At 37.4% G+C, this 26,730-nt stretch overlaps 6 protein-coding genes across 6 annotated transcripts; 5 read left to right on the forward strand and 1 right to left on the reverse strand.

The window, feature by feature from the left end:
• The first annotated feature begins 371 nt into the window (after positions 1 to 371).
• On the forward strand, positions 372 to 3,453 carry LOC137740294 (uncharacterized). The gene is made up of 6 exons (XM_068480155.2): positions 372 to 624; positions 757 to 829; positions 1,551 to 1,615; positions 1,861 to 1,970; positions 2,093 to 2,362; positions 3,315 to 3,453. The coding sequence occupies exons 1-6, from the start codon at positions 508 to 510 to the stop codon at positions 3,328 to 3,330; spliced, it is 651 nt and encodes a 216-aa protein (XP_068336256.2). The 5' UTR covers positions 372 to 507; the 3' UTR covers positions 3,331 to 3,453.
• LOC137740295 (triacylglycerol lipase 2-like) lies at positions 3,131 to 5,530 on the forward strand. The gene is made up of 9 exons (XM_068480156.2): positions 3,131 to 3,472; positions 3,575 to 3,685; positions 3,769 to 3,909; positions 4,045 to 4,155; positions 4,272 to 4,415; positions 4,500 to 4,540; positions 4,659 to 4,738; positions 4,821 to 4,916; positions 5,038 to 5,530. Exons 1-9 carry the CDS (start codon positions 3,272 to 3,274, stop codon positions 5,349 to 5,351), a joined length of 1,239 nt encoding a protein of 412 aa, XP_068336257.2. The 5' UTR covers positions 3,131 to 3,271; the 3' UTR covers positions 5,352 to 5,530.
• A 1,490-nt stretch (positions 5,531 to 7,020) lies between these two features.
• Positions 7,021 to 9,434, forward strand: LOC137738842 (triacylglycerol lipase 2-like). Its single transcript, XM_088700168.1, has 9 exons — positions 7,021 to 7,167; positions 7,278 to 7,391; positions 7,498 to 7,638; positions 7,735 to 7,845; positions 7,942 to 8,085; positions 8,191 to 8,228; positions 8,471 to 8,547; positions 8,665 to 8,760; positions 9,041 to 9,434. Exons 1-9 carry the CDS (start codon positions 7,021 to 7,023, stop codon positions 9,358 to 9,360), a joined length of 1,188 nt encoding a protein of 395 aa, XP_088556294.1. The 3' UTR covers positions 9,361 to 9,434.
• Positions 9,435 to 10,009: 575 nt separating this feature from the next.
• On the forward strand, positions 10,010 to 13,020 carry LOC137741010 (triacylglycerol lipase 2-like). Its single transcript, XM_068480819.2, has 9 exons — positions 10,010 to 10,572; positions 10,674 to 10,784; positions 10,894 to 11,034; positions 11,131 to 11,241; positions 11,362 to 11,505; positions 11,615 to 11,652; positions 11,825 to 11,901; positions 12,042 to 12,137; positions 12,298 to 13,020. The coding sequence occupies exons 1-9, from the start codon at positions 10,417 to 10,419 to the stop codon at positions 12,615 to 12,617; spliced, it is 1,194 nt and encodes a 397-aa protein (XP_068336920.2). The 5' UTR covers positions 10,010 to 10,416; the 3' UTR covers positions 12,618 to 13,020.
• Positions 13,021 to 16,379: 3,359 nt separating this feature from the next.
• LOC137739512 (protein disulfide isomerase-like 2-3) lies at positions 16,380 to 19,488 on the forward strand. The gene is made up of 9 exons (XM_068479107.2): positions 16,380 to 16,704; positions 17,228 to 17,386; positions 17,584 to 17,697; positions 17,880 to 18,037; positions 18,167 to 18,266; positions 18,356 to 18,532; positions 18,615 to 18,760; positions 18,863 to 19,009; positions 19,098 to 19,488. Exons 1-9 carry the CDS (start codon positions 16,573 to 16,575, stop codon positions 19,270 to 19,272), a joined length of 1,308 nt encoding a protein of 435 aa, XP_068335208.2. The 5' UTR covers positions 16,380 to 16,572; the 3' UTR covers positions 19,273 to 19,488.
• A 351-nt stretch (positions 19,489 to 19,839) lies between these two features.
• On the reverse strand, positions 19,840 to 24,836 carry LOC137740000 (centromere/kinetochore protein zw10 homolog). The gene is made up of 14 exons (XM_068479781.2): positions 24,114 to 24,836; positions 23,814 to 23,951; positions 23,468 to 23,641; positions 23,073 to 23,234; positions 22,628 to 22,861; positions 22,412 to 22,549; positions 22,145 to 22,237; positions 21,589 to 21,684; positions 21,161 to 21,289; positions 20,972 to 21,049; positions 20,694 to 20,852; positions 20,461 to 20,608; positions 20,264 to 20,346; positions 19,840 to 20,151 (listed from the first exon to the last, which is right to left on the reverse strand). Exons 1-14 carry the CDS (start codon positions 24,669 to 24,671, stop codon positions 20,071 to 20,073), a joined length of 2,271 nt encoding a protein of 756 aa, XP_068335882.2. The 5' UTR covers positions 24,672 to 24,836; the 3' UTR covers positions 19,840 to 20,070.
• Positions 24,837 to 26,730: the final 1,894 nt, after the last annotated feature.

Raw genomic sequence — 26,730 nt, forward strand, 5'->3', positions numbered from 1 at the left:
ATATCACTATTTAAGCTACAAGTCCTTTCTGACGAGACAAGAATTGGATACAATTTGCCCTCTAGTTGAGGTTAAACAAACAAATTGGGCTTGACAAGTGTCAATATCCCACCCCAGACTGAATCTTGTAAATGTTCTAAACTTTCGAGCCCAAGTCCTACTGGTTTTGCTTTTTTCCCATGTTATTGAGACATTTTTAATTGTGACAGAATAAATAATACACCAAATGTTTTAATTGAAATGGTAGGAAATTTTACGTTATTAACTTTTTAATATATATATCTAATTATTTGTATAAAGACACGTGCTGTACCGTACTGTAGCATTCGTGTACTGGTTATATTGAAAAATTTCTCCAAGAGCTATGAACTCTACGGAATCCCATCTGATCTGACCAATAAAGTACACAATACACACAAAAATGCAACAAAAGAAGTAGCAGCTTCAAGCTTTTGCCTCCATTTCTCCCTCCCAGAAACTCCGCGGTGGGCATCCCTGGAATGCGCCATGCAGCGCCTTAGAAGCTCGGGGTCCTTACTTTCGTGCTCTCAGGCCATAACCCAGTTGAGGAAGAAAGCTTTCAGATCATGGGGTGCCGTTCAGGACACTTATTTTTCGACAAAGGTGCTTGCTTTTCGATTTTCTTTCACATTTTTGGGGGTTTCTGAGAGTTTGAGGTTGTGCGTTGGATTGCTTTTACATGGGTTGTGTTTAATTTTAATGGGTTTTTTGTTTTTTTTGGGTGAATGCTTTTAGGATATATTTGAAAATCATAAGGTTGTATTTACAGTTGGAACTTCTATTGCATCAGTCGCCACAGCATGGTTTGGTGAGTTCTTGTTTGGCAGCTCTTTAATTTCTCAATTTTGCATTGCTTTCTGCATGAGTATTTGGTTATTATCATCCATTAATCTTCAAATTGATAAAGGATGTGAGCAAATTATTAGTATTTTGCAACAAATTTATTGTGATGAATATAAGTTCAGCTAACAATATGGTAATTGGAGTGGCATTTGGCACTCCACTTCAATTGCGGGTTGAAATATTCGCAGATGGTGGATGCAGTATAATTTGTTTGAAATCTTGATTCAAGCTAAGGCATATATATGTAACCTGCAATTTGCTCACCTGTACGTTACCCTACAAACTCATTGCATTCCCATCTTAGTCCAATAAGTTGTAAGGTATAATGTGCAAATTTTAGAGCACATATATGTTTTGTAATCCGAAGTAGAAGTTGGGGTAAACACAGACACTTTATTTTAGATATAGTGTAGGATGTAAATTTGAAAAACACAATTGTTCTAGTTCTATATTTTGTGAGGTGCTAAACTTATGAAGTTATGATATAATCATTTGTGGTTTATGTTGCTCTTTGACTAAATTGTTTACTTCTAACTAAAGATTCGTTATAATATAAAGAATTTGGTTCACTAATGCATTAAGGTTCGAAAGTTTTGGTTTAACCTTGTTACTGTTGTCACTCTCAGTAATATGTTAGAAAACATTTACTTATCTAATAGACTAATACTCATCTGTTGTGGGTGCAGGATATACTTTACGTCACCTACATGAATCAAGAGTTGATCAAAGGCTCGAATCAATTGAAGAAGTGGTAAGCACAAAGTCTCATTGAAAGGAAAAGAAAACGACAATACTATTATCCATGTCTTGTATTCTTGTTTTAATCCCATTTATGTTAACGATTTTGACAGTGAGATGAGGCATCATGTGAGCAAGGGTCACTCAAATTTTCTAATTAAATTTTGGTTAATGCTATTGCTGGTTAGATTAAGGCCCCTTCTTAATTATCTGTCGATGTTTGTTACAATTGGATATCTGTTTCTGTTTTTGTGGCAGATGAAAAACAATCATAATCTGGAACAGTTGGAAATCAGAAACATCGTGGATTCTGGAACTATTGGTCTTCCTTCATGCATAGCCACTGCGGGAACCACTTTAGTTATCGGGTTTGTACTTTTAAATTTTAATATCCATGTCCGAAATATAATTCCTGCTTTTCTGGTTATGAAACTACAAATATCAAACTGTTCATGCATTATACACTTACACCATTATAACCGAACTGCAGCTACGCTTTGGGTTGGCGAGGTGGAAGGTGGTATGCAAATAGGAAGTTCAGAAGGGAGCAGATGAAATTGCTAGGGCAAATTAAACCGAAAAGGTGGCCACTGATTAGGCGGATAGAACCTAAAGCGTGGCAATTCCAATTTCTCAGAAGACCGCTAACCAGACTGAGAACACAAGATAATCCTGTCAAAACATCGGAAAAGATAAAGGACACTCGTACCTCACATAATTTGGAGGATCCTATCAATCTTGTTAGCAAGCAAGCATCATGGTAGGTTTTTGTTTGCTGAGAAATCCTGATGGAAACCAGATTGTTGATATAATTTTATACCAAGGTTGATTTTTGTACCGGTATTTATTGGAATGTGAAAATCGAATTATCATAATCGTATGAAGGAATTGGATTCATCATTGTCCTTCTTATTGTGAATCATGTCACTGAATCTAATTTTTTTCCTAGTTATTGCACATGAAAAACTATTTGAGAAATGTGAGATGAGGAAAGAAACACTTTGCTTAAGAAACCATGGTATGTTAACAGCGAGTATGATACAGGTATCCGTGGTTTATGCAGAGAATGGATGCTTCGAATTGGAGAAAAACTTGTCGATCCTGGTTGTATACACTCGTTTTTTTGTGTCTCCTCATTGGAGAGACAAAGAACTGGTGCATACAACCAGTACACCAAAGTTTTTCCCTGTGAAATAAACCGTTCGAGGTTTCTTACTCTGGTTGGCCAAACCGGGAAAAAGTGTTGGAGCTCTTGTTGGTTTGGTAGTTTACATCCGTAAATGTACTACTTTCTGCGGCTTCATTAGAAGTACGCCTTCGTCTTTTACAAATTAGACAAAAGGAACAGTGACAACATGTCCATGTTTTGGTTTTACATACTTGGATTAGAGTTTGGATTTATCCAGGAAATTCTTGTTAAGTTATGGAATCGTGGCAGGGACGAAATCTGAGGTTTATACATTTCTTAATTGCTTTTAATTAGTGAAAAGTAGGACCCATCAGCATTAGATGCCTTAGTTGAACCTTAGTTTAATCCATTAAGCAATTTGTATTAGGCTATTAGCTCATGTGAACACCCCAGTTCTGTTTTTATCTGGTTTTTTTCTGCACTATAAAAATGCCGGGAACCTCAAAAGGTGATTTGTAGCAGGAAACAATTATTAAACATATGAAGATGTTGGCTAATAAGATTTTAACCTTTATTATTGTAGTTATGCTTTTCTGTGAGTCAGCAGTTGGAACCAGAGCAAAGTTGTTCTCGGCTAATAATGTGCAGGATGCTGCTTCTGCATTCGCTCCGTCTCCCGGTGATGACGGAATCTGTGCAAAAATGGTGGCAACACAAGGCTATGCTTGCGAAGAACACACGGTGGCATGCCTACATTTTTTTTCGCTCTTCTGTTTGTCAATAATTTCGGGTCACTGGCAAACATTGACTGAAGTGACTTGGTTGCATTTTTGGGTTGTGTAGGTGACAACACAAGATGGATATATTCTCAGCATGCAGAGAATTCCAGCGGGGAAGTCAGGGGGGCTGTCGGGGAAGAGGGTACCGGTACTTCTGCAACACGGTCTTCTGATGGTCAGTAATTCTGTGCAGTTCTTTTCAGTAGGTTCAGTAAATTGGGAAAATGTAACACTTTGTTTATGTGGTTTAATGGGCAGGATGGGATAACATGGGTGCTGCTACGTCCAGGCCAATCTTTGGCTTTCCTCTTAGCTGACAACGGGTATGAGGTGTGGATTGGAAACACCCGCGGAACCAAATACAGCCTCGGTCACACATCACTCAGTCCTGATGATCCGGTAACTACTCTTGTTCTCCTGAATCTCATGTTTGTTGCAAATTTTTGTTTGGTTGCATCTAACAACATGAAAATACTCAAAAAAACACAATCACCATCTTGTAATTCACATTAGAGTCACTTTGCTCATTTTCAGGCTTATTGGGAATGGTCATGGGATGAACTTGTCGCTTATGATCTCCCGGCTACTTTCCAGTATGTGCGAGATCAAACCAGGCAGAAAATTCATTACATTGGACATTCGCTGGTGCATTTCACAGACTCAGCAGCTTTCTTCTCTTCTGCAAACATTTTAAACAGTATATTAAACTTTTGGTGGAATTTTAAAGTATAAATACAGCAAGCGACGGATTTATTTTGCAGGGAACATTGGTTGCTCTCGCTGCAATTTCCAAAGACCTGCAACTGAAGAACCTGAGATCAGCTGTCTTACTTAGCCCGATTGCTTATGCTGACCAAATGTCCTCACCCCTAGCAAGAGCTGTTGCTGAAAACTTTATTGCCGAGGTAAATAGAAATTCCTTTTTTCTAGCTTTTTTAGTCTCCTAACAGAATTCAACTCTTTGACAACCTATTATCTTCTCTTAACAGGCATTATACAATGCAGATTTAAGACAATTTAATCTGAAACGGTAACAATTCTTGTTCATTTGTTCCTTGTAATTCGCAATCTAGCATTCACCGAAAACTCCCAATTATAAGATCAGAACTTGCATGCTATTGTTTATTTCTGTTGCCTGAACTGAATAGGAAGGCGGCAGTCAAAGTTCTGAAGGCTGTCTGCCGGAAACCAGGCGTTGATTGCACCCATTGGTTGACTGCATTCACCGGTAATACATACGTTCCTAAGATTCTTACTACCATTTCAATCATTCTTCTATGTACTGACTTGGAAACTTTTGGAAAATGAAGGGAAGAATTGCTGCTTAAATTCTTCCATAGTAGATGTTCTTCTAGACCATGAGCCTCAGTCAACTTCAACCAAAAACTTGGTACATATGTCCCAGAGTAAGTTCTTAATTTCTCATTCACAAACCACCAGTACTTTGAATGCTACGAACTCCTTTGCGACGCTTAAATTGAAACCATAATAAATTAACTCGAATTCAATCCTGCGATTTCTCAACAGTGATAAGGGACGGAACAGTTGCAATGTTTAACTACAAGGACGAGAACATGCAGCACTACGGGCAGCCCAATCCTCCCGTGTACAGCATGACAAGCATTCCAGATGAGCTTCCTCTCTTCCTCAGTTACGGTGGGGCAGATGCCCTCTCCGACATCAAAGATGTGAAGCTGCTGCTGAAGAGCCTCAAAAACCATGATGGAGATAAGCTTGTGCTTCAGTATCTAGACGATTACGCTCATTTAGATTTTGTGATGGGTGAAACTGCTAAGCAAGATGTGTATGATCCTCTCATGGCTTTCCTTAGACTTCAATGAGAATATTTACTTGTGACAGAAGTAATGCCAATTCTTTTATGTTTTCTTTTCCCTCATCATATTTCTCATTGACAACCCTGAGGGCAGAGTTGTATTTACCCGTACTGTGTACTGGATCTTCCTTTTACCAACAAAATTCGTATAATTACTACCATTTTTATGGTTCCTTTGTACCTTTACCGTAGTTTGTCTAGATCAACACTCAATGCCTTATTATCTATATATCTCTAGATTCTCTACACGGTTGCGTGTTATTAAGGGAAATCGTGAATCGGAAAAGTCAGGAATATCAAAGAGAATGAGTGAATATATCGGATTAACTACTCCTAACCAATCTAATTCACGGGTAAAACCAAGGGAAGTTAAAAATCAAGAATAATTTAGATACTCATTCTTTGTAAGTAAACATACCGTCACGGGACGGGTCACAGCTGCCTTGACTCCTCCTTTGCATAAATCCACCTCTTGACTAGTAACAGTAATCCAGCCACGACATCTGCTTTGAAGAAGAATGGCTGTAATCCAGCCATGGAATCATCTGTGAAGAAGATGATTTCGCCATGGTTTCAGAATCACATGAAATCACCCCTTTTACTGAACGAAGTGAGTAATGTAGGTTACAAGAACACCGACGAAGGAGGAGTGAAGGTGGATGACTGCACTCGCAACGATTTCCTGAGCATTTTTTCCTTGATTCACGAAGGTGCTAACTTCTTTCTTAAAGTAAGAGAAATCCGCAACCCTAAGTAGGGGCACCCCTGTCTTCCATCTCAAGAATTCACCCACGTCACTAACAACAGATTGGAATCTTCTCATCAGAACCAGTAATTGTAATGTCATCCTTAGACTTTGCATCTGCTAAATCCAATGACGGGAAAGGTTACTTAGTGCAAGGCGCGGAGGTTCTGAAAGAAGTGCAGTTTCGTACCCTAAAAAATACTTGTAAAAGGACGTTGGCCGTTGGGGACCCCAAGCAACATATATTTCACCCATTTAGAAACACTACTACTATAAACTGGTAGGAAAATGTAAGTTTGTGGGTTACTATTATGTTTTCATGACCGATTCCAATGTGGGTGTACTTTGCCAAAGACGGCAAGTACTGTGCTCACTCACCTGTCTTATTTTTTTGTTTACTTTATATTAATTTGTTATTTATATTATTTTATAAGGTGCGAGCAACAATAAAGGTAGGCAAGTGGACATACCAACACTCTTTATTAACAGTTTTCTTGCGCGTTGACAAGGAAATTAGAGTTGTATCCTAAATTAATAAATCATAGTATACGAACTTAACTACAAATTACAATACATGGATTTACTTAATAATTAATATATGGTAAATGCTTAATAATTAATATATGGTAAATGTGTTAAGTAAATACATGAACTGTAGCGAGTCCCTACATTTACATGTACAAATGAAACGTAGAAATTGCATTTATTAGGAATTACACACATTCTATTTTTTAGGAAAATATGTCAAAGTCTGACCAGTCACCACCAGTTGAGGTTTGGGAGGTCAACTCTTATGAAATATTACTTTCATGAGAAATCATCATAATATTTATTTTAATTAATGGCTTCATCCGTTTTGTTATGGATTTGTTCACTATAAAAAGCAAACCCTGATTTTGTTGCACTCAGAAACTACACAACTCAGCTCCAAATGGCCAACTCTTTCAGCATTCTGCTTCTTGTAGCTCTACTTTGTGTTTCAGCTGCAAGAACTAAGCCGCAATTAATCGGCAATGTCGACGGCGGCATTTGCAAATCGCTGGTGGAGACACAAGGCTACCCTTGCCAAGAACATAAAGTAATGATCAAGTGTCAAAATTTCCAGCCTTTCTTTTTTGGGTTTTATACATCACTCTTTCGCATTAACTAATTAAATTTTGTTCATCTTTCGTCGTGGTAATTTCGAAGGTAACAACAGAAGATGGTTACATCCTTGGTTTGCAAAGGATTCCCGCTGGGAAGTCTGCTGGTAATGAGACAGCAGCTAAGCTGCCTGTTTTGTTACACCACGGGATCCTTATGGTAAATTTATACCTAATTTAGCACCTTATATTTGACCATGCATACACATTTACGTGACGTAGCGTACAAACGAATTAAGAAACAATTATGTTTTTGTAATTAACAGGATGCTTCAGCATGGCTACTCAATTCGCCGGACAAAGCTTTGGCGTTTATCTTGGCAGACAATGGTTTCGATGTATGGCTTGCCAACAGTCGCGGCACAGTCTCCAGCCGTGGACACAAAACACTTACTCCGCTTTATCCGGTTCGCTTTGCCTTCTCAAATGCTGATTACATCATGCCATTTGCAGATCATAACCGTAATTAAACTAAAACTATGTATTTTCTTCTAATAATGTAGGCTTACTGGGACTGGTCATGGGATCAATTGGCTGCTTATGATCTTCCTGCATTGTTTGCGTATGTAAACAATCAAACAGGACAGAAATTACACTATGTTGGGCATTCCTTGGTAAATAATTTGTACTTTGTTCATAATTTATAGTTTTAGAAAAAATTTCGACACAGAGAAAATCGATGACTGAGACTTGGAAGTATTGAATCATAGGGAACTTTAACTCCCCTAGCAGCCTTCTCCCAAGGAAAACTGGTAAACATGCTAAGATCAGCTGCATTGCTTGCCCCAATTGCTTATCTTGGTCAGATGCGCTCACCCTTTGCACGAACTGCTGTCGATGCATTCTTAGCTCAAGTAACACAATTCAATGAACTTTTTGGTTTTTCATGTACGGATTTCTATATTCAATGTGATGAACATAGAAAACTGACCCAAAATTTTATCTATTTTCTTTATCAGGGACTGGCTTTCTTCTTTTCCCTTGAATTTCCGAACGGGTGAGATTGCAGCTCAAATAATTTGTAAAGAAAATGCAGACTATACACTGAATTAAATTCAATCTGGCACAAAAAAGTATGGGAAGATTTTAAGTATGTCTTGTAATTTTTTCATTGTATAAATGAAGAGGATTTCTTGTGCTTCGAAATTTGTTGGTTGAAATTTGAATCCATTTTATTCTCGATCGCTCATTTTATACTTTGATAGCAAGTTTTATCTGATCTCATCGAAATCCCAATAGGCAGGTGCAGCAAATTCTGCAGTATATCTGCGCAAGACCGGGCAGCGGCTGCTCCAACTACCTCACAGCTACAACAGGTAGTGACAATATGTTAGAGAGAAACTTACCCACATCAAGGATGCCAGTTGCATGAATGTCCTTTTTCACAATGTTAGTCTATGTCATTTACCCTTCTAACTTGAAATTTGTTATAGGGCCAAATTGCTGCCTCGGTTCTTCAAGCATAAATCTTTTTCTTCAACACACGCCCCAGTCCACTTCGACAAAGAATGCTATGCATCTGTTTCAGAGTAAGTCTCTTTCAATTCTGGGTTCGGTATTGGTGAATTGTAACTGCGAAGTGTCTAAAGTACGAAAGAAAGCTATCCAGACTGGGCATGTTACCGTAACTGTATCCCAAATTGATCAAACACTGTCATGATGCAACCCTATGAAGTCGTTCTCCCAAAGTAAACTAGGAAAAAAAAAGCTAGTATTCGTTTTGAAACTTTTAGTTCATATATATCCCCTCTGGTTAAATTCAATACTAAAAGACTTTCAAATTTTTTGTTTCTTGTTGATGCTGGAAAGTGGTCACAAAGGGAAACATAGCAATGTACGATTATGTTTTTCCAGCAATAAACATTCAGCACTACAATCAGACTACTCCTCCTGTGTACAACATGGAAAACATCCCAAAAGACGTTCCTCTATTCCTAAGCTATGGAGGGAGAGACCCGCTTTCGAACGTGCTTGATGTGAAGTATTTGCTGGACAACCTCAGAGATCATGACAAGGACAAGCTGGTGGCACAATATACAGCAGAGTACGCTCATATGGATTTTCTTATGGCTGAGAGTGCCAACCAAGTTGTCTATGCTCCCCTACTGGATTTCTTCAAGCTCCATTGAGACTTCAGCTACTTTTGTAGTTCTTTTTTCTTGCAATTGTTAAATTTTAGAAGGCTTTTTTTTTTCTTGGTTTCTTTCACTCTCATTGTCGTAACTTGATTTTTATCTTAGAATAAAGTAGAGAAAATTGATACCTAACTTGCATGATCCAACATTTTGCAGTCAACTTTGTCAATTTAAGCACCCGTAGAATATCAGACGCTTTCCTTCCCCGAAAATTATACCCGTTTCCTGCCAACCGTAAATGTTGGAGGTCGTTTCCCCTCCAAAAGTTGGTGTAACATAAACCTATACATAAAAATAACGGGAAGTGATAATCATACATCATTTTTAGCTTCTCACACACTTCTTTTTAGTTTTGGTCATCGGATTGAATAAGTCAAACCAAATCGATAGTTGAGGTTAAATTAATATTGGTGTGCGAGAGGTTAAAGGAAGCATGTGAAAATCACTTCCCAAACAAACATTAATACTGACTAAAAGAATATTGGTAAAAATGTCAATAGTTTAAACTATTCAACTCCAAATCCAATAATAGACAGGAACAAAGCGCGTGACCAAAAGAAAACCACACATTTTAGTTTCATTGCAAACCACTTATTTTGTTATCATTATCTATAAAAACCAAATTTTAATTTCATTGCAAACCACACATTTTAGTTGCCAGAAATTTTGTTTTATTGAAATGATGGTCATTTCTTGACGTGACATAGATTTTCTTTTTGATTTGGCATATGCTCGTTGATGCATTATGTCTGACGCAATCAGCTCATGGCATTCACAAAAGCTTAGAAATCATCAAACGCCATGTATGTCATCATTTTAGATGTTATAATACGGGTGAACGACATTATTGATATGTCATGGATTTAAGATATAGTTTCAATATATAAGTGTTATAATACGAGTAGATTAGTAACACCAAGTGGTGGTGTGACTCACTCACACTGAAAAATACTAGTCTGTTACGTTTGTTTGGTTGTTTTATATGCATTTGTCTACTATAAATAATAAAACCGGGGAAAATTATTGCACTCACAGACACCTTAGCTTCAAATGGAAAATCCTTCGACCATTATACTTGTTGTGGCTCTACTTTGGGTTTCAGTAGTTGCAGCAACAAGAACTAAGCTGCAATCCATAGAAAATGTCGATGGCGGCATTTGCAAATCAATGTTGGAGACACAGGGCTATACTTGCCAAGAACATAAAGTAAGCATCAGAAAGTGCATGCCTTACTTTTTCAGCTTTTGTCAAGGGAAAAAGATCATTTTTTTATTGTGTTTTTTCATGAAATTTATGATGAGTTTCAGGTAACAACTGAAGACGGTTACATCATCGGCTTGCAGAGAATTCCAAAGGGACGGTCTGGTGACGAAACACCAAACAAGAAGCCTGTTCTGTTACAACATGGCCTCTTAATGGTTTTCACCTAAGCACCATAACTTTTAGCATGCATATGCATACACTTACACATGTGGAAGACAAACATGCATGAACTAATTAAAGAACAACTGTGTGTGAACAAAACAGGATGCTTCAGCATGGCTACTCAATCCGCCGGATCAAGCTTTGGCATTTATCTTGGCAGACAATGGGTTTGATGTATGGCTTGCTAACACTCGCGCAACAAAATCTAGTCGCGGACACACATCACTTACTCCTAATGATCCGGTTAGCGTTGCCTTGTCAAATGTTGATTACATCATGCCATCTGCAGATCATAATCTTTTACCGAAACATATCTGTTGAATCTTCTATAACGTGTAGGCTTACTGGGACTGGTCATGGGATGAATTAGCTGCTTATGATCTTCCGGCTTTATTCAAGTATGTGAACAATCAAACAGGACAGAATTTACACTATGTTGGGCATTCCTTGGTAAATCTTCACCTAATTTGCTCATATCTAAAGTTGGACAATACTAGCGTCCACTCCATGGGTACACCTCTTTGTCCACTCAGTTGTGATTAACATATTTTAACCATACGAATTTCATAGGGAACTCTGACTGCCCTCGCTGCTTTCTCCCAAGAAAAACTGTTAAACTTGCTAAGATCGGCTGCTTTGCTTACCCCAATCGCTTACCTGGGTCAGATGTCCTCGCTGTTTATAAGGATTCTTATGGACTTATTTTTATCAGAAGTAACACAACTCAGTGACTACTCTTTTGTTTTAAAAATATGAATTTTAGAAATTCACTGTTGCAAAAATGGAATTAACTGACTAGCTGTTGACTTTTTTCATTTTACAGAAACTAAAATTGTTGGGCATGCATGAAGTTCCAAACGGGTGAGATAGCAACTTGTTTTGCTTCACTAGTAATAATAAAGACACAAGCATGACGACAATAGCATAAAGTAGATTAAACTTGGTTAAAGAAATTTAGATATTTTCTTTAACAAATGACACATTTCTGAAAAATGACAGCTATAACAGTTTTTTGTTCTCAAAATCTCAACAGTGAGACACAAGAACTTGTGGAGTTTATCTGCAAAACACCAGGCGTCGACTGCTCCGACTTATTGGCTACTATAACAGGTTGAGAGGCCAAAAATCATTTAAACTGTTATGCATGGCCTTAGTTTCACGATGCATGGGATTCACAATCTCAATAGTAACAATGTTAGGGTTCTTCATTCACACTTAATATGAATTAGTTTTTCGCAACCCATATGTAGGCCCAAATTGCTGCCTCAGTTCTGCAAGCAAGGCTGCTTTATTTAAGAATTTTCCCCAGTCTACGGCAACAAGGAACATGATACATCTGTCTCAGAGTGAGTCTCATTCATTTCTTGGTTTATCAGTTAATGGAAAGTTATGTAAGTTGTGATATTTGAATTCTGGAACACTAAGTTCCCAGAAGTCCTATCTAGTCAGCATATTAATCCTTACAATCTTAATGTTTGGTCATATCGGTTTATGGATTTTGGATAGTGGTCAGGATGGGAACCCTAGAAATGTACAATTATGGTAACGAAGACACGAACATGGAACATTACAAGCAGCCTACTCCTCCTGTGTACAACATGGCAAACATTCCGAAAGACGTTCCTCTTTTCCTCAGCTACGGGGGGAGAGATGCGCTTTCTGACGTTAATGACGTGGGGCTTCTGCTTGACAACCTCAAAGATCATGACAAGGACAAGCTTGTGGTAGAGTACATAGAGGATTATGCTCATATGGATTTTATTATGAGCGTGAATGCCAATCAACTTGTGTATGATCCTCTACTGGCCTTCTTCAAGCTCCATTAATGTCATGTTTACTATTCCTTAATTGTCATGGAGGATTTGAATTCATGAGGAGTCAGAACTCCCACTGAAGTTAATTGTTAACTGGACTATCAGGAACTGTAAGAACTACTGATTCTGTTGGAATGTAACCCTTCAGCTAAAGATTGGTGGCAGAGATCAACTTACATGCTTTATATTTCAGTTTGAATGTGAGTCATTGGATCATAGTCCACATGGTTACTCAATGATGTATCTAGTTTAAGTAATAGAATAAGATAAGTGGCATCATCTCATAGGATGATACCAATGAATGGTTGAGATTGTATTGTGTGTTGGAGAGTGAAGGATCTCCCTTCCTTCCATGTATAACGGTAACAAATGTATGTGTGTTTAGTGTGTGAAATTTCAGAAGCATTTTCCTTCATCTTCCTCTCGACCATTTTCTGGTCCTTTGCACAGGTCCTCCATTGAAGTACATATCAAAATCACACAAACACTAACAGATTCTATATGAGCTGCGTACAAATTCAAACTTTACAAGCTATAGTAATACGCATCTCCTACATGTGAGATTTCTTGTGGTGCAAGACATTTCTTGTCTTACAATTATCAAAATTTAGAAGTTATTTAAAAAGGAACCATAAATAGGGGGTCGGATTTGAATTCCGGAGATGATTTAAGAAAGGCATTGATTGTGTATAATTTATCATTTATGCATCAACATATTTGAGCTTTCCTATATTTTAAGCCTGGTATATGCTGTTGTTTCTACTTTGGAGAAAAGTTACTGCTGGACTCAGAAGCTATAGCATTGCAGTGGCTAGATTGAAGATGCTTAATTTTCAAATGCTACTATGTGCAAGCCTTGGAGGTTAATTGTATGACTGACAAACACAAATTAAATACAAAAACATAAGCAAACGTAGGCGTAGTGGCAACGTACTCTCTTTCTGCACTAAAATTACCCTAGTTTATATTAAATTAGAATACTGCTCGATCAAAAATAAATTACAAAACCGAAATCACATGATTATTTGCACATTCGGATGGAGCATGCACTACGATGAGAATGCAAGTACCTGACTTTTGTTCACATTGTACATTAGCATCAATAATGGTGAACCTCTCTCTCTCAAATATAAATGTTTTGTCTAAGAGTAAAAAATAATTCTAAGCTGCAGCATGAGTTGCTATAAACGGATCAACATCGTTGTTTCTTGTTTGACAGCCCTTCACCCTTTTAGATGGCAAGAAAAGCTCCTCGCAGCAAACAGCACGAGGCGAACCTCCAATGCCAACTTGGATCAAGGTTCCCAAGAATTGACAAGGACCTCACCATTTTCTTCAGCTTGGTAACTAAATTGACGAGCTTCTCCATCCTCGACCTCTAAATCTTTCGTTATCTCAATTAATCCTCGATCTCTGAAGTTAGCAATGGCGAGTTTGGCGTCTAGGGCTGGAGAAGCTTATATAGAGAATTGGGGGAGTTGAAAGGAGTTGATCAAAGTGTGCTGGGATGATGGCATCACACAGATTTCGTGCAAGGTTGTACAAGATAAGCGTGGCATTTGTGAACGGGTAGTGCTATTCACACACATCTTTTTATCTTTCACACACTTCTATCAATTTTTGGCCGTTGAATTGAATAAGATCAAATGACATAAATTAGCAAGCGCGTGGTTTATAAATATTGTGCCCTTGCAAGGAATGTTATGCTTGGTCATATATGGAATCAGACACTTGTTCGTCTTCCCTTCGTTGTGCCTTTACAGACAGTTGTGCATTTTTATTAAGGTTGGATGCGAACAAGCACGGCATGACAAAGGCAAGGCGCAAATAAACATATCATGTCATAACACCAAACTATCATCTTCATCGTTGTGTCTTATTTATTAAAAAAAAAAAAATTCTCTTACCATAACACCAAACTATCCTCTTCATGTTCTAGAAAATGTATTTTCGGTGAAAAAATTCTTATAATTTATATCAAAACACTCAAAAACAAGAATATAAATCTAAGCCTAAAGGTATTTGAATATAAACAAAGTAACGTAGGAAGAAAAAAAATGTTCAATGGAAAAAGAAGAAGCAGAAAATAAATAAATAAAATAGAAAAGAATACGTTCGGTATTTTAGTACCGATTTTTACATAAATATTGCTAGGAAGGTAGCGACTATTAACAAAGTAAATCGCTATAGTTGTACCGATCCATTCTTTTTCAAATTTCTCTTTAGATATTTTTTTTATATTTCTCTTACCATAACAACAAATTATCATATTCATGTTCTTTTTTTTTTTTTTTCAAATTTCTCTTCCTCTTTAGTTATTTTTTATTTTATTTCTCTTACCATAACAACAAACTATCATATTCATGTTCTTTTTTTTCAAATTTCTCTTCCTCTTTATTTATTTTATATTTTATTTCTCTTACCATAACAATAAACTATCATATTCATGTTATTTAAGATATATTTTTCCCTGCAAAATCTATTATAATTCATATTTAAACACTTGAAATCAACGATTTAAAACTTAAATTTAATAGTGGTTACTCAAATAAAGTAACATATGAAGAAAAAAACTCAAAGGAAAAAACAAAAAAGCCAAAAAAAAAAAAAAAGGAATAGGGAAAGATTAGTACCATGCTACCGACAATCGTTCGGGGCGACATTGAGGTGGCGATGGGGGCATCAATTACCGGATTGTGATTTTCGTCAAAAATGAGTTGGTGGTTGATCCCACGGCTACCATTGTCGTTCATGATTATAAGGGCATTGTGTGGGAGAAGGATTGAGAGCATTTCAGGCAGTTGATCTCATTCATCAATTGTCAAAAGCTAACTAATTTTATGGAGATTATGATCAATTCATATTTTTATTTAAATGTGCTCTAATGCCCTTTGGATTGCTTGAAGTTATAGTCATCTTTCATTATATAAAGATATTGAATGAATAGTTGATGTTTAATTTTTAATTTTCTTGATCTTTTGTGGGTGCCGTTGTTATCTTTTTATCGAGTATGGTCAAATTGCTTACTGAATATATATGTGAGAATCACAAACTAAATGTAGGAAATAGATATTTTTAGCAAATAATTCAATACGGAAAACAATTTTTGGAATTGACCTAATCACCTATACTTAGAAATGGTTTATTAAAAGAAAAATAATTAAACTCCCTAATAACGCTACCAAAAAACAAAAGAACAAACTCATTTATAATCGAGTGAAAAAATTTAAACAAAACCATAGTTAACCATCATAAGCATCAATGTAAAGTTTAATCTCATATGTTTGAATTATTTTGTGTTCATATGTCATAACTGGTTATAGCTAACAAGTAACAATTGATGATGAAAATACTAATATGCCCTTGAATTTGACTAAATAGTGGATGAAATCTAACGACAAGTTAATTGGTTAATTTCAAATAATTTAGATGGTCAATTTGCCAAAATAATAGTTTAAGGAAGTCAATTGCAACTTGAGTAATAATTCAAGAGATGATATTCCTCTTTATTTTGAAGTAAGAGATTTTAAGTTTGAATCTCGTGGATAGCAAATTTGATATCAAATTAGGCTGCTTATTGTGGGTTTAATCAAACTCTTCCTCCCTCTCTAGTGTAAAAATAATGATGTACTAATAAAAAAACGACAGTCTATCCCTTACCCAAATCCTAACCAGAGAGCATAGATTCATAGCATTTAATTAATTTTTTTTGCGAATTCATCTGATAATACATTATTATTCCTTTATTGGTCCAACCTCTTATGAACAAATAATAAAGAACAAAATACACCAATAAAATTTCTACGAGAAACCATGGCCAGCTGACGTGTAATTCTCTGGTTGGCCCTCACACGTAGCTCGCCCAGCCCAGAAGAGAAGACGCGGGGTTTGTCTCTGTGCCTCGAGAGGTTTCTTCACTGGTTCGCACAACAAATCTCACAGAGAGAGAGAGAGAGAGAGAGAGAGAATGAGAGAGAACCAATTTCGAGCAGTCCCAATCATCTTCTTCCTGTTTTTCTTCGTCTTCAATGTCTGTGATGCACTGTACGGACCTTCATCGCCAGTTCTTCAGCTAACTCCTTCCAACTTCAAGTCCAAGGTAAATGTTCAAACTTCACCAGCAATTGCAACGTGCCCTTTTCAGATTTTCAGTTTTTTTGCACTAATCTATTGAAATTCGTCACCTTTTTGATTGAAAAGCACTTGGGCGCTGATTGACTTTTTCAATTCAGAAGCTATTTTATTGCTGTTGAAAGCAAAGTGCTTGCTTGTATCACTTTTAGAATTTTACTGGTTAATGAGCTTATTAGTTTTTGGATCTGGCTTTTAGCTTCATGGGAATATTTGTTTTGGAAAAGGTAAGTCAATTTTGCACTGAGTGTAAATTGTTTGATAAATTTACTTATTTTCGTTTCCCAGCAATAGAAATGTGATCGGTAAGTTCCGATGATTATTGGGTTAACTACTGATTCCTAGTATAGTGTTACATTATCAAGAAATTGTTTGGATACGATGCGATTGTTATCTTTGTTTGTGAACATCGAAGGCGATCAGTAAAACATTGGATCAGACCAAAATATGACTAGCATTTTCTTGAACTGAATCCTTTGGAACGGTGGCAGGTTCTGGACTCGAACAGAGTTGTTCTGGTTGAATTCTTTGCACCGTGGTGTGGGCATTGTCAGGCTTTAACACTGATATGGGAGAAGGCGGCTACTGTCTTAAAGGGTGTGGCTACCGTGGCAGCTCTTGATGCTGATGCGCACAAGTCCCTCGCTCAGGTTTCCCATAGTTACTCTTGTAATTACTAATTTTGACGTTTAAGTTTGAAGTAGCAAAAGTAGATTAACAACACCCCTCTGCCTGAAAATAATTTGGTCATAGTCTTGTCGAATTTGTACAAGGCAATATGAATATTTCAGGTTGTTTACTATGTTAATTTTGTGTGGGACTGTCGGGATGTTTGATTGTTCTATAGGAATACGGGATCAGAGGATTTCCAACAATAAAGGTGTTTGTACCTGGAAAGCCTCCAGTTGACTATCAGGGAGCAAGGGATGTGAAACCCGTTGCAGAATTTGCACTCCAACAGGTTCGTCATAATCTTGTGTTCAAACTCTTATTGTTTTGTTAGTTGATTTCTTTGTTTGTAATATCGGTTGGAATAGAATTCTGTATCAGAGGATGCGATTATCCTTTGTTGTCGCTTGGTCATATAATGCTCTTGCAAAAATGGATTCGTGTATTAGTAATGTGACCATTGGTCCTGTACAGATAAAGGCTCTGTTGAAAGACCGTTTAAGTGGAAAGACAACGGGAGGATCAAGTGAAAAATCTGAACCTAGTGCTTCAGTAGAATTAAACTCCCAGAATTTTAATGAACTGGTGCTTAAAAGTAAAGAACTCTGGATTGTCGAGTTCTTTGCACCTTGGTAAGTAGTTTTTATTGGTATGATGATCGTATAAGCTATTTTCCGATTGTGATCAGTCAGTCTATTATACGAGATTATAGAAAATTATTGACTAACTTTTCTTTCTAATTTGCTTGTTTTACCTTTAAGGTGTGGGCACTGCAAAAAATTGGCACCTGAGTGGAAGAAGGCCGCTAAAAACTTACAAGGGAAGGTGAAGTTGGGACATGTTGATTGTGATGCAGAGAAGGTAACAATGCTTTCACTTCTATGTAAGTGCTCGGTCTACATGTTTTTTATTTTGTGTACTATATGGTTCTAACGAGGTGGCATTACCAGTCTCTGATGAGCAAGTTCAACGTTCAAGGATTTCCGACCATATTGGTATTTGGAGCTGACAAAGAGAGCCCACTCCCCTATGAGGGTGCGAGGAGTGCTTCAGCCATTGAATCATTTGCTCTCGAACAATTGGAAACAAACGTTGCACCTCCTGAAGTGACCGAGCTAACTGGCCCTGTAAGCTTTTATTTCCTTCCAATGCTTAAGCTGTGCGAGATTGTAAGTAACCTAGGGGACTAAAGCTTCCGTGCCCTTGTAGGATGCCATGGAAGAGAAATGTGGTTCAGCTGCCATCTGTTTTGTGGCTTTCCTACCTGATATCTTGGACTCCAAGGCAGAAGGGAGGAACAAGTACATTCAGCAGTTACTATCCGTTGCAGAGAAGTTTAAGAGAAGTCCCTACAGGCAAGTTTTTGGGAAAATGCATAAGTCACTTGCGATGAAACCTCGCAGGCTCGAGAAGCTGAGAATCTAGTCACTAACAATGAATGTTCATGAATGTTGCAGCTATGTCTGGGCAGCAGCCGGTAAGCAGCCAGACCTCGAGAACCGAGTAGGTGTCGGAGGTTACGGATATCCAGCATTGGTGGCCTTAAATGCGAAAAAGGGAGCTTATGCACCACTTAAGAGTGCATTTGAGGTTGATCAGATTACGTAAGTTTTCTGCCTCCACATTATCTTGAACCACCCTTGATCCCTGTGATAATAAAACAAATTAAAACAACTCAATTTCGTTTTCCAGAGAATTTGTGAGGGAAGCCGGGCGTGGAGGAAAGGGAAACTTGCCTCTGGAGGGCACCCCGAGCATTGTGAAGATCGAACCCTGGGATGGTAAAGACGGACAGATTCTTGAAGAGGACGAGTTCTCCCTTGAAGAACTGATGGGAGAAGACACTACGAACAAGGACGAGTTGTGATAAATTTAAAGCATTATCATAATAGATAGAGGAAACGTGTATCAGGCTAAGATTGATTTTGGAGGACGTTACGAGCAATGTTAAGCGTTGCTGATCGTTCTAGTGTTTCTATTTTTTCAACGATGTTTTCACATAAACGTTTCTTATGCTTCTGATCTTGGTATTACTGAGAAAATAATTTTTCCTGCATTATTGAAAAAGTTATCTTTTTGAGTACCGACTTGAATTGGTTTACTTAAGAGTCGTGTTATATACGTACCTAATTTTATCTCTCACACGCCTCTCTCAATCTTTTACCTCATACACACCTTTCTTAATTATCAGACGTCTGATCGAATAAATTAAAAAAGATCAATGGACAAAATTAACAAGAATATGTGAGACGTAAGGCCATACCCTAAATTTAACGTGCTGAAGTGAATGGAACTTTTAAAAACATCTTTGTAAAGATCCACTAGATTCGAAATATTACAGAAAAGAGGTATAAAAAGAGTTATGATGCATTAAATTATAGAAAAACTAATAAAAATAACTTGAAAATTTTAAGTTTTAACAATAAGGACAAGATAAAGAGAAAAGTGAATAGTATCATGATTGACTTTTTAGTGTAAAAATGTGGTTTTTCGTTAAAGTGAACAGTACTGTAAACTTTTCGGTTCTCTTAAATTATAGCTAAGTGGCACCAAATCCCGTGAGACGGATCCACAGCGAAAAATTGTGAATCACCTAATACATGCTGTAGCTTCTTAAGTACATTCGGAATTCCATTTGCTGAAGTTGGAAAATCATATGCGCGTTTTACCAGTCGCCTTTTATCCTCGCTAAGCATTCTTTTCTCAAAGGTGAATCTGCAAATATCGCCTTGATAAAATCTTCTACCTGCAAAAATTCAAGAGCTTGTAAAACAGTGAGAAATGAACAGCACAGAAAGCTGAACAAAATATGGGCTCAAGTGAAATCATGCCACGGACAAACAAAACTGAAATCATACCTCTGATGACGTAAAACCACAACTGCGCAACTCTCCACTTTCCCAAGCTGCTGTAATGGATTTTAAGGGCATATCTAATAATTCTGAAGAATTTGAACACAAAAATGATAATTAGGTCTCTGTTTGCAAGACATCTACTAGTTCTCTACTGAATCACGCTAATGTTTCAGCATCGGACAGAAAACAATCAAACATGCCTGCCAATTTACGAATTTTATACAACGAAGGTATGAAATCATCAATGGTGCAAGCAATGCCCTCTTGTGACTTCTCTACTTGGATGGCAGCAAGGGACTCCAACAAAGAAATTAGGCCTTCCAGCATCAAATGAATCAGACTTTGAAGCTAGGAACATAAATACAATGATATAGTTAGCAGACACATAAGCATCAAACGTACAAAAACCGGATATATAATCAAAAGATTATACCTGTAATGTTTCTTCTGCTGCCATATCATCTAAAAGGAGTATGTCTTTTGTCACTCTAGAAAAAACCGATTCAAGCACAACACAAATGCTTCTCTTGTAAGTTGAAGGCAACAAGATTGGCTCCCATATCAGACGTACTTTGTCCAGAATAAAAACAACCTGAACAAGATATGTTTAGCCTTATAGACATACCTCCGTAGAAAAACAAAGGTACTAAAAAGGCCTTAACAAATATAGTATGAAACAAAAGTTCGTCCTTAAAATTAACAGCAGGCCACCTGATCTATGCTCAAATTTGCAGATTGAAATTGTTGCCTTTCATGGGTATTCTGAAATCCATCAGCGCCATCTAGAGCCTGGTAAAAAACAAAAATTTCTGAAGTTAAATAAAAAGCTCGAAGTTTCTAAAATAAACTACATAAATTTCTGGCTCTTATACGAATTGGAACATTTCTGCACGGTTATACCTCTCTCAAACTACGAATAACATGTTGAATTTGTCTCTGCAGTATTTCCTCTGCCATAAGATGGAATCTTGGAGCCATATCAACAAACATAGCATGTTCTTTGATTGAACTTGGAAAGTCTGAGCGATACTGGGACAAAAGAGTACAAATGTATGAATTCCACTAATTTTATAACTTTAGAAGCAGTATAGATTAAATGGATTCCATTATTGACAGAATAGCAAATCAGCATTTTGTTGGGATCTAAGTTAGGTATCCTATAAATAGTGAACTGTGATTCTTTGGCACATTTGAACGTACTTTATTAGATAGTGGTACATGATACTAGAGTGATTATAGGTGCAAACATATATGTGATACTGGTGATGGTGGTGAATAGAATCTACAAAATTGATAACATGAGCCGATTATGACTGTTCATTGCGTACCTCGAAAGCAAGCCCAAGTATCTCCTGAGATAGATAAAAGCAATCATTGTGCATAAGAACAGCAACCTGGTTGATTCCATCAAGCTGCCTTTCTAGCTTCACAAGTCAAGAGAGAAGATCACTTATAGGGCATGCAAAAATCACCAATACTGATGAAAAACTTAAGTGAGGTGAAAACAAGCCAGAAAGTAAACTTGATAAAGATTTGCCAGAGCAGTTTTATAAACTGATATATGATGTTAAAGCATAGGAAAACAAAATGCTACAATTAAAATATTAAAATGATTTTCGTGGTTGTTCATCAGAAAAATGACATAAAAATCATAATGATACTGTAACATCAACTGTCATCAGCGACCTCTTTTGTATCTTTCATGAATAAAACTTAGAAAGGGACAGAGAGAAGGTAGCCGGGTTCGGATTCTCAAAAAATTTAGTACAATAGACAGCGCAATAGGACAGACATAACCATCACACCTGCACTTTTTTAGATTGGCTTAGCAAATGTATAAAAAGGTCCGTAGGTAAAGTTTATAACTGGTTTCCAAGTACTAACCTTGACAGGAACCACAACTTCATATAGAAGTAGGGCATCCCTAGCAGCCCCATAGAACTCCAAAGCAACTCTGGGGGATGATACGCAAACATCCTACACATTCCAATCACAGTTGTGGCCTTAAAATAAGAGAGAAGCGAGAAAACTGAAACTTGAGAAAAAATGCATTAATCATGAAAACTAAGTTTTAAACACAAGGTTGCTTTTCTATTTTACTACCTCATTAAAGGGGAAAATCAAACATTTTATAAGTTTTAATCCAGATACCTGAAGTGTCTGGTGCACTAGCTTCATTAGTTCAATTGCTGCTTTGGACACCACACACCTCCCCGACAGGAATAGCAAGTCAACAAGCTCTGGAGATTTGGCAGCATCCCGATCATTCTTGTTATTCCTTGGATACTCCTGAGTGAAAATATACTGTTCAACGGCTGGCATTATCGAATAGCTATGAATGCATTCAAGACAGATATAGAAGCTTACATGAAGAGTAGAAAAATCACATTGTAGAAGCAGATTTCTGGCTTTTGCCAAGATCTCTGTCTTCTTCCTGGATGCAAAGTGAACCTCGACATTTTCAGCAAAATTGCTCAACTGGTTATCTTTGTTATCAGATGTTGAAATAAACTTCATTTCCCTTAAAGCAGTCTCAAATTCGGAAGTACAACTAATGATCTTCAAAAAGTCAGTAAGTTTTGAAGCATCCTCAGGAACAACCTGAAACAACAAAACGTATGTCTCCATTACATAGACATATGCAAAATGACAAATGTCATGAGCAGGCAGTAATTTTAATGCAGCTAATGACGAGATAATTGAGTATTCACCAAAATTCCTATCCTTGTTTGATAACCTATGTTTATAATAGAATTCAAACAAACTAATTAAAAAAGAAGGGGATGGGTGGAAAGAGATAAAAAGGATTAACCTTCGAAAGAAATTTAGAAATAATTAACTCTGAAATCCTTGGCCATGTCAATCTCCCAAAGCATCGAATCCAAGATTCATCTTGAAGGCAGATATAGTTGCTAATAAACTTGATAACCTGAATAATCCCCGAATAGATAGTCTCACCATCCATTTTTTCAATCTGAAATTCCAAAGGAAAATGTCAATGCAACGCTTATCAGAATCCAGTGAGTACAAATTTGCAGAATACCCTTTATTGAATTGATAACTTAAAGAGTCAGTCCCACAAATTAATCATATACGATAACTTGAGGTGAGCCCATTTTTTTTTTACTCAAAGATTACAGGTTCTACCATTAAACATTAACAATAAGACTGATAAAAATTTAGACAAGATTGACATGGAAAAACTACCTTAGGATCATTTGATGGCACAATGTTCAGTTTCGCCTCAGTCAGTACTTTAGAGTCTTGATTTACTTCAGCTACAAAGGAGACAGGAGCTCCAAAATTTAGACCCGGGGAGATGACATGCTTGATCATCAAGTCAGCTACTTTAGCAAGACCATAATCCAAAATTCCAACCACCTAAAATCCCATAACAAAATCAGAAAACTGAATTCATTACAATAACTTGAATTGAATTTTGGGTAGTTTTGAACAATGTGTCTACTTGTACTGACACTGTAAAATGAGGACTCGAATTTATATTCAAATTCAATGGCAAGGGAAGGAACAACACATATTAACTTTCACTTACATCCAAAGCTTCCAAAACTGTGCGGAGCTCAATCCCATCGTTTCCATCAATGTTTAGTACGTACTTGACACGGATTCTATTCAATTCCCGCTCAAACCACACCGCATTTCCGATGAACCTCACAAGCACTTCTTGAATCTACAAACCCAAACCGAATTCCTCTAAAAACACAATCACAAACTCAAATAAAAATCAGCAAAAAACAACCACAACAGATTTTTTTTCCATGAACTAGCTATTTAATTTTCTCTCATTTTCGTTCATTTTCTCGGCAACCAAACAGAAAGTAATCTCCTTTACCTCCTCAAAGCATTCTGACCACTCCTTCCTCAGCAAGCTGTAAACCACGGGCTCTCTCTCATCGACACGATCATCATCAGAAATCCTAAGAGCTTTCTTCAGCTCCCTCAGTTCCTCGGCGGCGAATCTCAGCCGTCCATTCCTCAACCCCTCTCTCGCGCCCTTCAACTTTTCGCTTATTGCCAGAATTGCCCTCACCAACTCCAACAATGCCTTCTTCTCCCTCGCCTCTTTCGTCGTGGCGCTCATCTTCTTAATAACCTGCCCGATCTCCGCCTCGATCGGGCGGTCGGAAATCGAACTCAGAAGCTGAACGACGTCGTCGGAGATTTGATTGGAGCGCGTAACGGCGTCGTTGCAGACGGAGAAGAGGTTGGCGAAATCCTGGTGGTGAGAGAGGAGGTAAGATTGGATTTTGGACTTGATTTGGAGCGAGTGGGAGTCGAGGCGTTGGATGAGGAGGCGGAGATCCGGTGCGGACAGAGGGGTCGTGGGGTCGCTGAGGTCCTGCGCCGACAGGAGCTCTCGAACGTTGATCGAGTCGAACAGGGCGTCCATTTCTGGCGAATCGGACGGCAGGAACTGCCGTTTGGGGAGACTCAGCCGGAGGACTGTAGCTTGTATCAGAATGGTGGATGAAGAACGAAGAGACGGGGACTGACGAAGGTTTTAGGCGGAGTGTGACAACGTGCGCGGGGTAGCGTTGATGTTGGATTTTGGGGCGGGCTGTTATTATTCGCGGGGAATTATTTTGTATGAATATGGGCTTTGGGCTTATTGGTGCTTAATGGGCTGCGCTTTTGCTTGAAATTTAATGACTTCAAATATAGTCAAGCCCAAATCCCAATATTTCTTAAATTTACTATACCTCATAATACGTTACATGAAATTTCACTTTACTCCCTATTACGTCCTACTTTAATCCATGTATCCTTTGCGTTCTATTTTACCTCATTTTGTCAACTAGGTTGGTGGAGGTGTTAGCTTCACTAACGTGTCATAGCTCTTTAGGTTATTTACAATTTGTTTTTAAATTTGGGACATCCCAAACCGTAAAAGACACTTAAGCACGAAAAACAAAAAACCAAAACCCCCATCTAAGTGGCTCAATTTCTCAAGATTACTACTAAACTGAGTCACTGAGAGTCATGACTCTGTTATGAGAAGAAATCACTATAAGAGATTAAATAACTGATTTTGGACGGTGGATACAGGCCGGGATGGGGGCATGTTGCCTCAACTATTTGGACCTGCCTTGCCCCACCATTATCATGAACCTGCCTCGCCCCGTTTCATATTTAAAAGTTTTGGACCTGCCCCGAACCGTTAGGACTCGCCTTGACTCACAGGTCTAGGGTCCATTTGCCCACCCCTAATTAAAACTCACAATTTTTAACCTAGCACTGTATTCACAACTAAAAAAACCAAAGAACCCATGCCACTTCAGCAAATTGAAGTGCTTCTCTAAGTGCAACCACCTCAGCAACATTGAAGGTGACATTGCAAGAAGGTTGTCCATAAACCTAGGCTTTGTTCGTCATTTCATGGACTAACAATATGGTGTATTTAGAGAACAGCATGCGTATAAATCAGTCAACACAAGTCATGTTTAGTGTGGAATTTAGGTTTAGTTGACCTAAACTTGTCAAGTGCCGTAAGACAATTCCCACTCCAGCCTCCATTAAATCTTATGAAAATGAGGTTGGCATTTTTAAATAGATAAATAAGGATAACCGAACTCGAGACTTAGGAGAACCGAACTCGAGAACAAGGAGAACCGAACCTTGAGACTTCGCAAATCGAAAAAAGAAAACATGCAATAACTAATGAGTTTTCAAACTTAAAACATCTTTTGTTTTAGATACGTAACAATGCATTTGCTTCACCGAAAACACAATATACCATTCAAGAGTGTCAAATGAAATTGAGCTTGTACTATGACATTTACTAAAAGGTGGTGCTATCCACGCATCCATTTTTACCTCTTACAAATTCCTCTCAATTTCTGGTCTTCATATCAAATGAATTGAAAAGAAAAAAGGAAAAAAAAACCAATAAACAAAAAATAACACAAGTGTGTGAGAGATTAAGAAAAGGTGTGTGAACCAGATCATTATTTATTAAACTTATTCCAATAGGCAATGACCTAAAATGTTAGACCATAGCAATCCTCTTTTCCTTGGTAACAATTAACTATGAAAGATTCCTCTTCCTCTTCTCTTTTTTCTGTTTAATTTGCATATTATTTTTTTAATTTTAATCCCACTTGATGAGAGGAAAATCAGAAGAAAGAGCATCAGAAGAAAATTGGCACTTTCAAACGTTGAACAGCAGTCAGTCGTATATTTGTGTTTGTAGACTGTACTGGTTCGTCATATATTCGACGCTGATGAACATTGAACTTTGACCGTTTCAACTTCAACCCAATTACACAGAGTCATGTTATTTTATGTTGGCGTTAAACACGATTATGACAAAAAACAATTTAACAAGACTTTGAACTAATAATATAATTATTAAATTATTATGTTAGTTTGATGATGCAGCCTGCAATATTCGTGGCAATCACTTAGTGGTTGAGATCGAAATATGTTAATTTTAAAAGCGTACGAATCTA

Source organism: Pyrus communis, chromosome 9 (genome assembly GCF_041283825.1).
Source record: "Pyrus communis isolate YQ-2024b chromosome 9, ASM4128382v1, whole genome shotgun sequence".
Classification (NCBI taxonomy): domain Eukaryota; kingdom Viridiplantae; phylum Streptophyta; class Magnoliopsida; order Rosales; family Rosaceae; genus Pyrus; species Pyrus communis.

Excerpts from the sequence above, each read along its gene's own strand:
- LOC137740295 (XM_068480156.2), top strand. The coding sequence starts at position 3,272 with ATGAAGATGTTGGCTAATAAGATTTTAACCTTTATTATTGTAGTTATG. Across the intron at positions 3,473-3,574 it reads ATGCTTGCGAAGAACACACG|GTGACAACACAAGATGGATA; the intron begins GTGGCATGCCTA and ends TGGGTTGTGTAG. Across the intron at positions 4,416-4,499 it reads CTGAAAACTTTATTGCCGAG|GCATTATACAATGCAGATTT; the intron begins GTAAATAGAAAT and ends TTCTCTTAACAG.
- LOC137740000 (XM_068479781.2), bottom strand. The coding sequence starts at position 24,671 with ATGGACGCCCTGTTCGACTCGATCAACGTTCGAGAGCTCCTGTCGGCG. Across the intron at positions 23,642-23,813 it reads CAGTTTTGGAAGCTTTGGAT|GTGGTTGGAATTTTGGATTA; the intron begins GTAAGTGAAAGT and ends ATGGGATTTTAG. Across the intron at positions 22,550-22,627 it reads GTGATTTTTCTACTCTTCAT|GAGTATCCAAGGAATAACAA; the intron begins GTAAGCTTCTAT and ends ATTTTCACTCAG.
- LOC137741010 (XM_068480819.2), top strand. The coding sequence starts at position 10,417 with ATGGAAAATCCTTCGACCATTATACTTGTTGTGGCTCTACTTTGGGTT. Across the intron at positions 11,035-11,130 it reads CACTTACTCCTAATGATCCG|GCTTACTGGGACTGGTCATG; the intron begins GTTAGCGTTGCC and ends TATAACGTGTAG. Across the intron at positions 11,653-11,824 it reads ATGCATGAAGTTCCAAACGG|TGAGACACAAGAACTTGTGG; the intron begins GTGAGATAGCAA and ends AAATCTCAACAG.
- LOC137739512 (XM_068479107.2), top strand. The coding sequence starts at position 16,573 with ATGAGAGAGAACCAATTTCGAGCAGTCCCAATCATCTTCTTCCTGTTT. Across the intron at positions 17,698-17,879 it reads CAGAATTTGCACTCCAACAG|ATAAAGGCTCTGTTGAAAGA; the intron begins GTTCGTCATAAT and ends GGTCCTGTACAG. Across the intron at positions 18,533-18,614 it reads TGACCGAGCTAACTGGCCCT|GATGCCATGGAAGAGAAATG; the intron begins GTAAGCTTTTAT and ends GTGCCCTTGTAG.
- LOC137738842 (XM_088700168.1), top strand. The coding sequence starts at position 7,021 with ATGGCCAACTCTTTCAGCATTCTGCTTCTTGTAGCTCTACTTTGTGTT. Across the intron at positions 7,846-7,941 it reads ACTATGTTGGGCATTCCTTG|GGAACTTTAACTCCCCTAGC; the intron begins GTAAATAATTTG and ends ATTGAATCATAG. Across the intron at positions 8,548-8,664 it reads CTACCTCACAGCTACAACAG|GGCCAAATTGCTGCCTCGGT; the intron begins GTAGTGACAATA and ends AATTTGTTATAG.
- LOC137740294 (XM_068480155.2), top strand. The coding sequence starts at position 508 with ATGCAGCGCCTTAGAAGCTCGGGGTCCTTACTTTCGTGCTCTCAGGCC. Across the intron at positions 625-756 it reads ACACTTATTTTTCGACAAAG|GATATATTTGAAAATCATAA; the intron begins GTGCTTGCTTTT and ends GAATGCTTTTAG. Across the intron at positions 1,616-1,860 it reads TCGAATCAATTGAAGAAGTG|ATGAAAAACAATCATAATCT; the intron begins GTAAGCACAAAG and ends TTTTTGTGGCAG.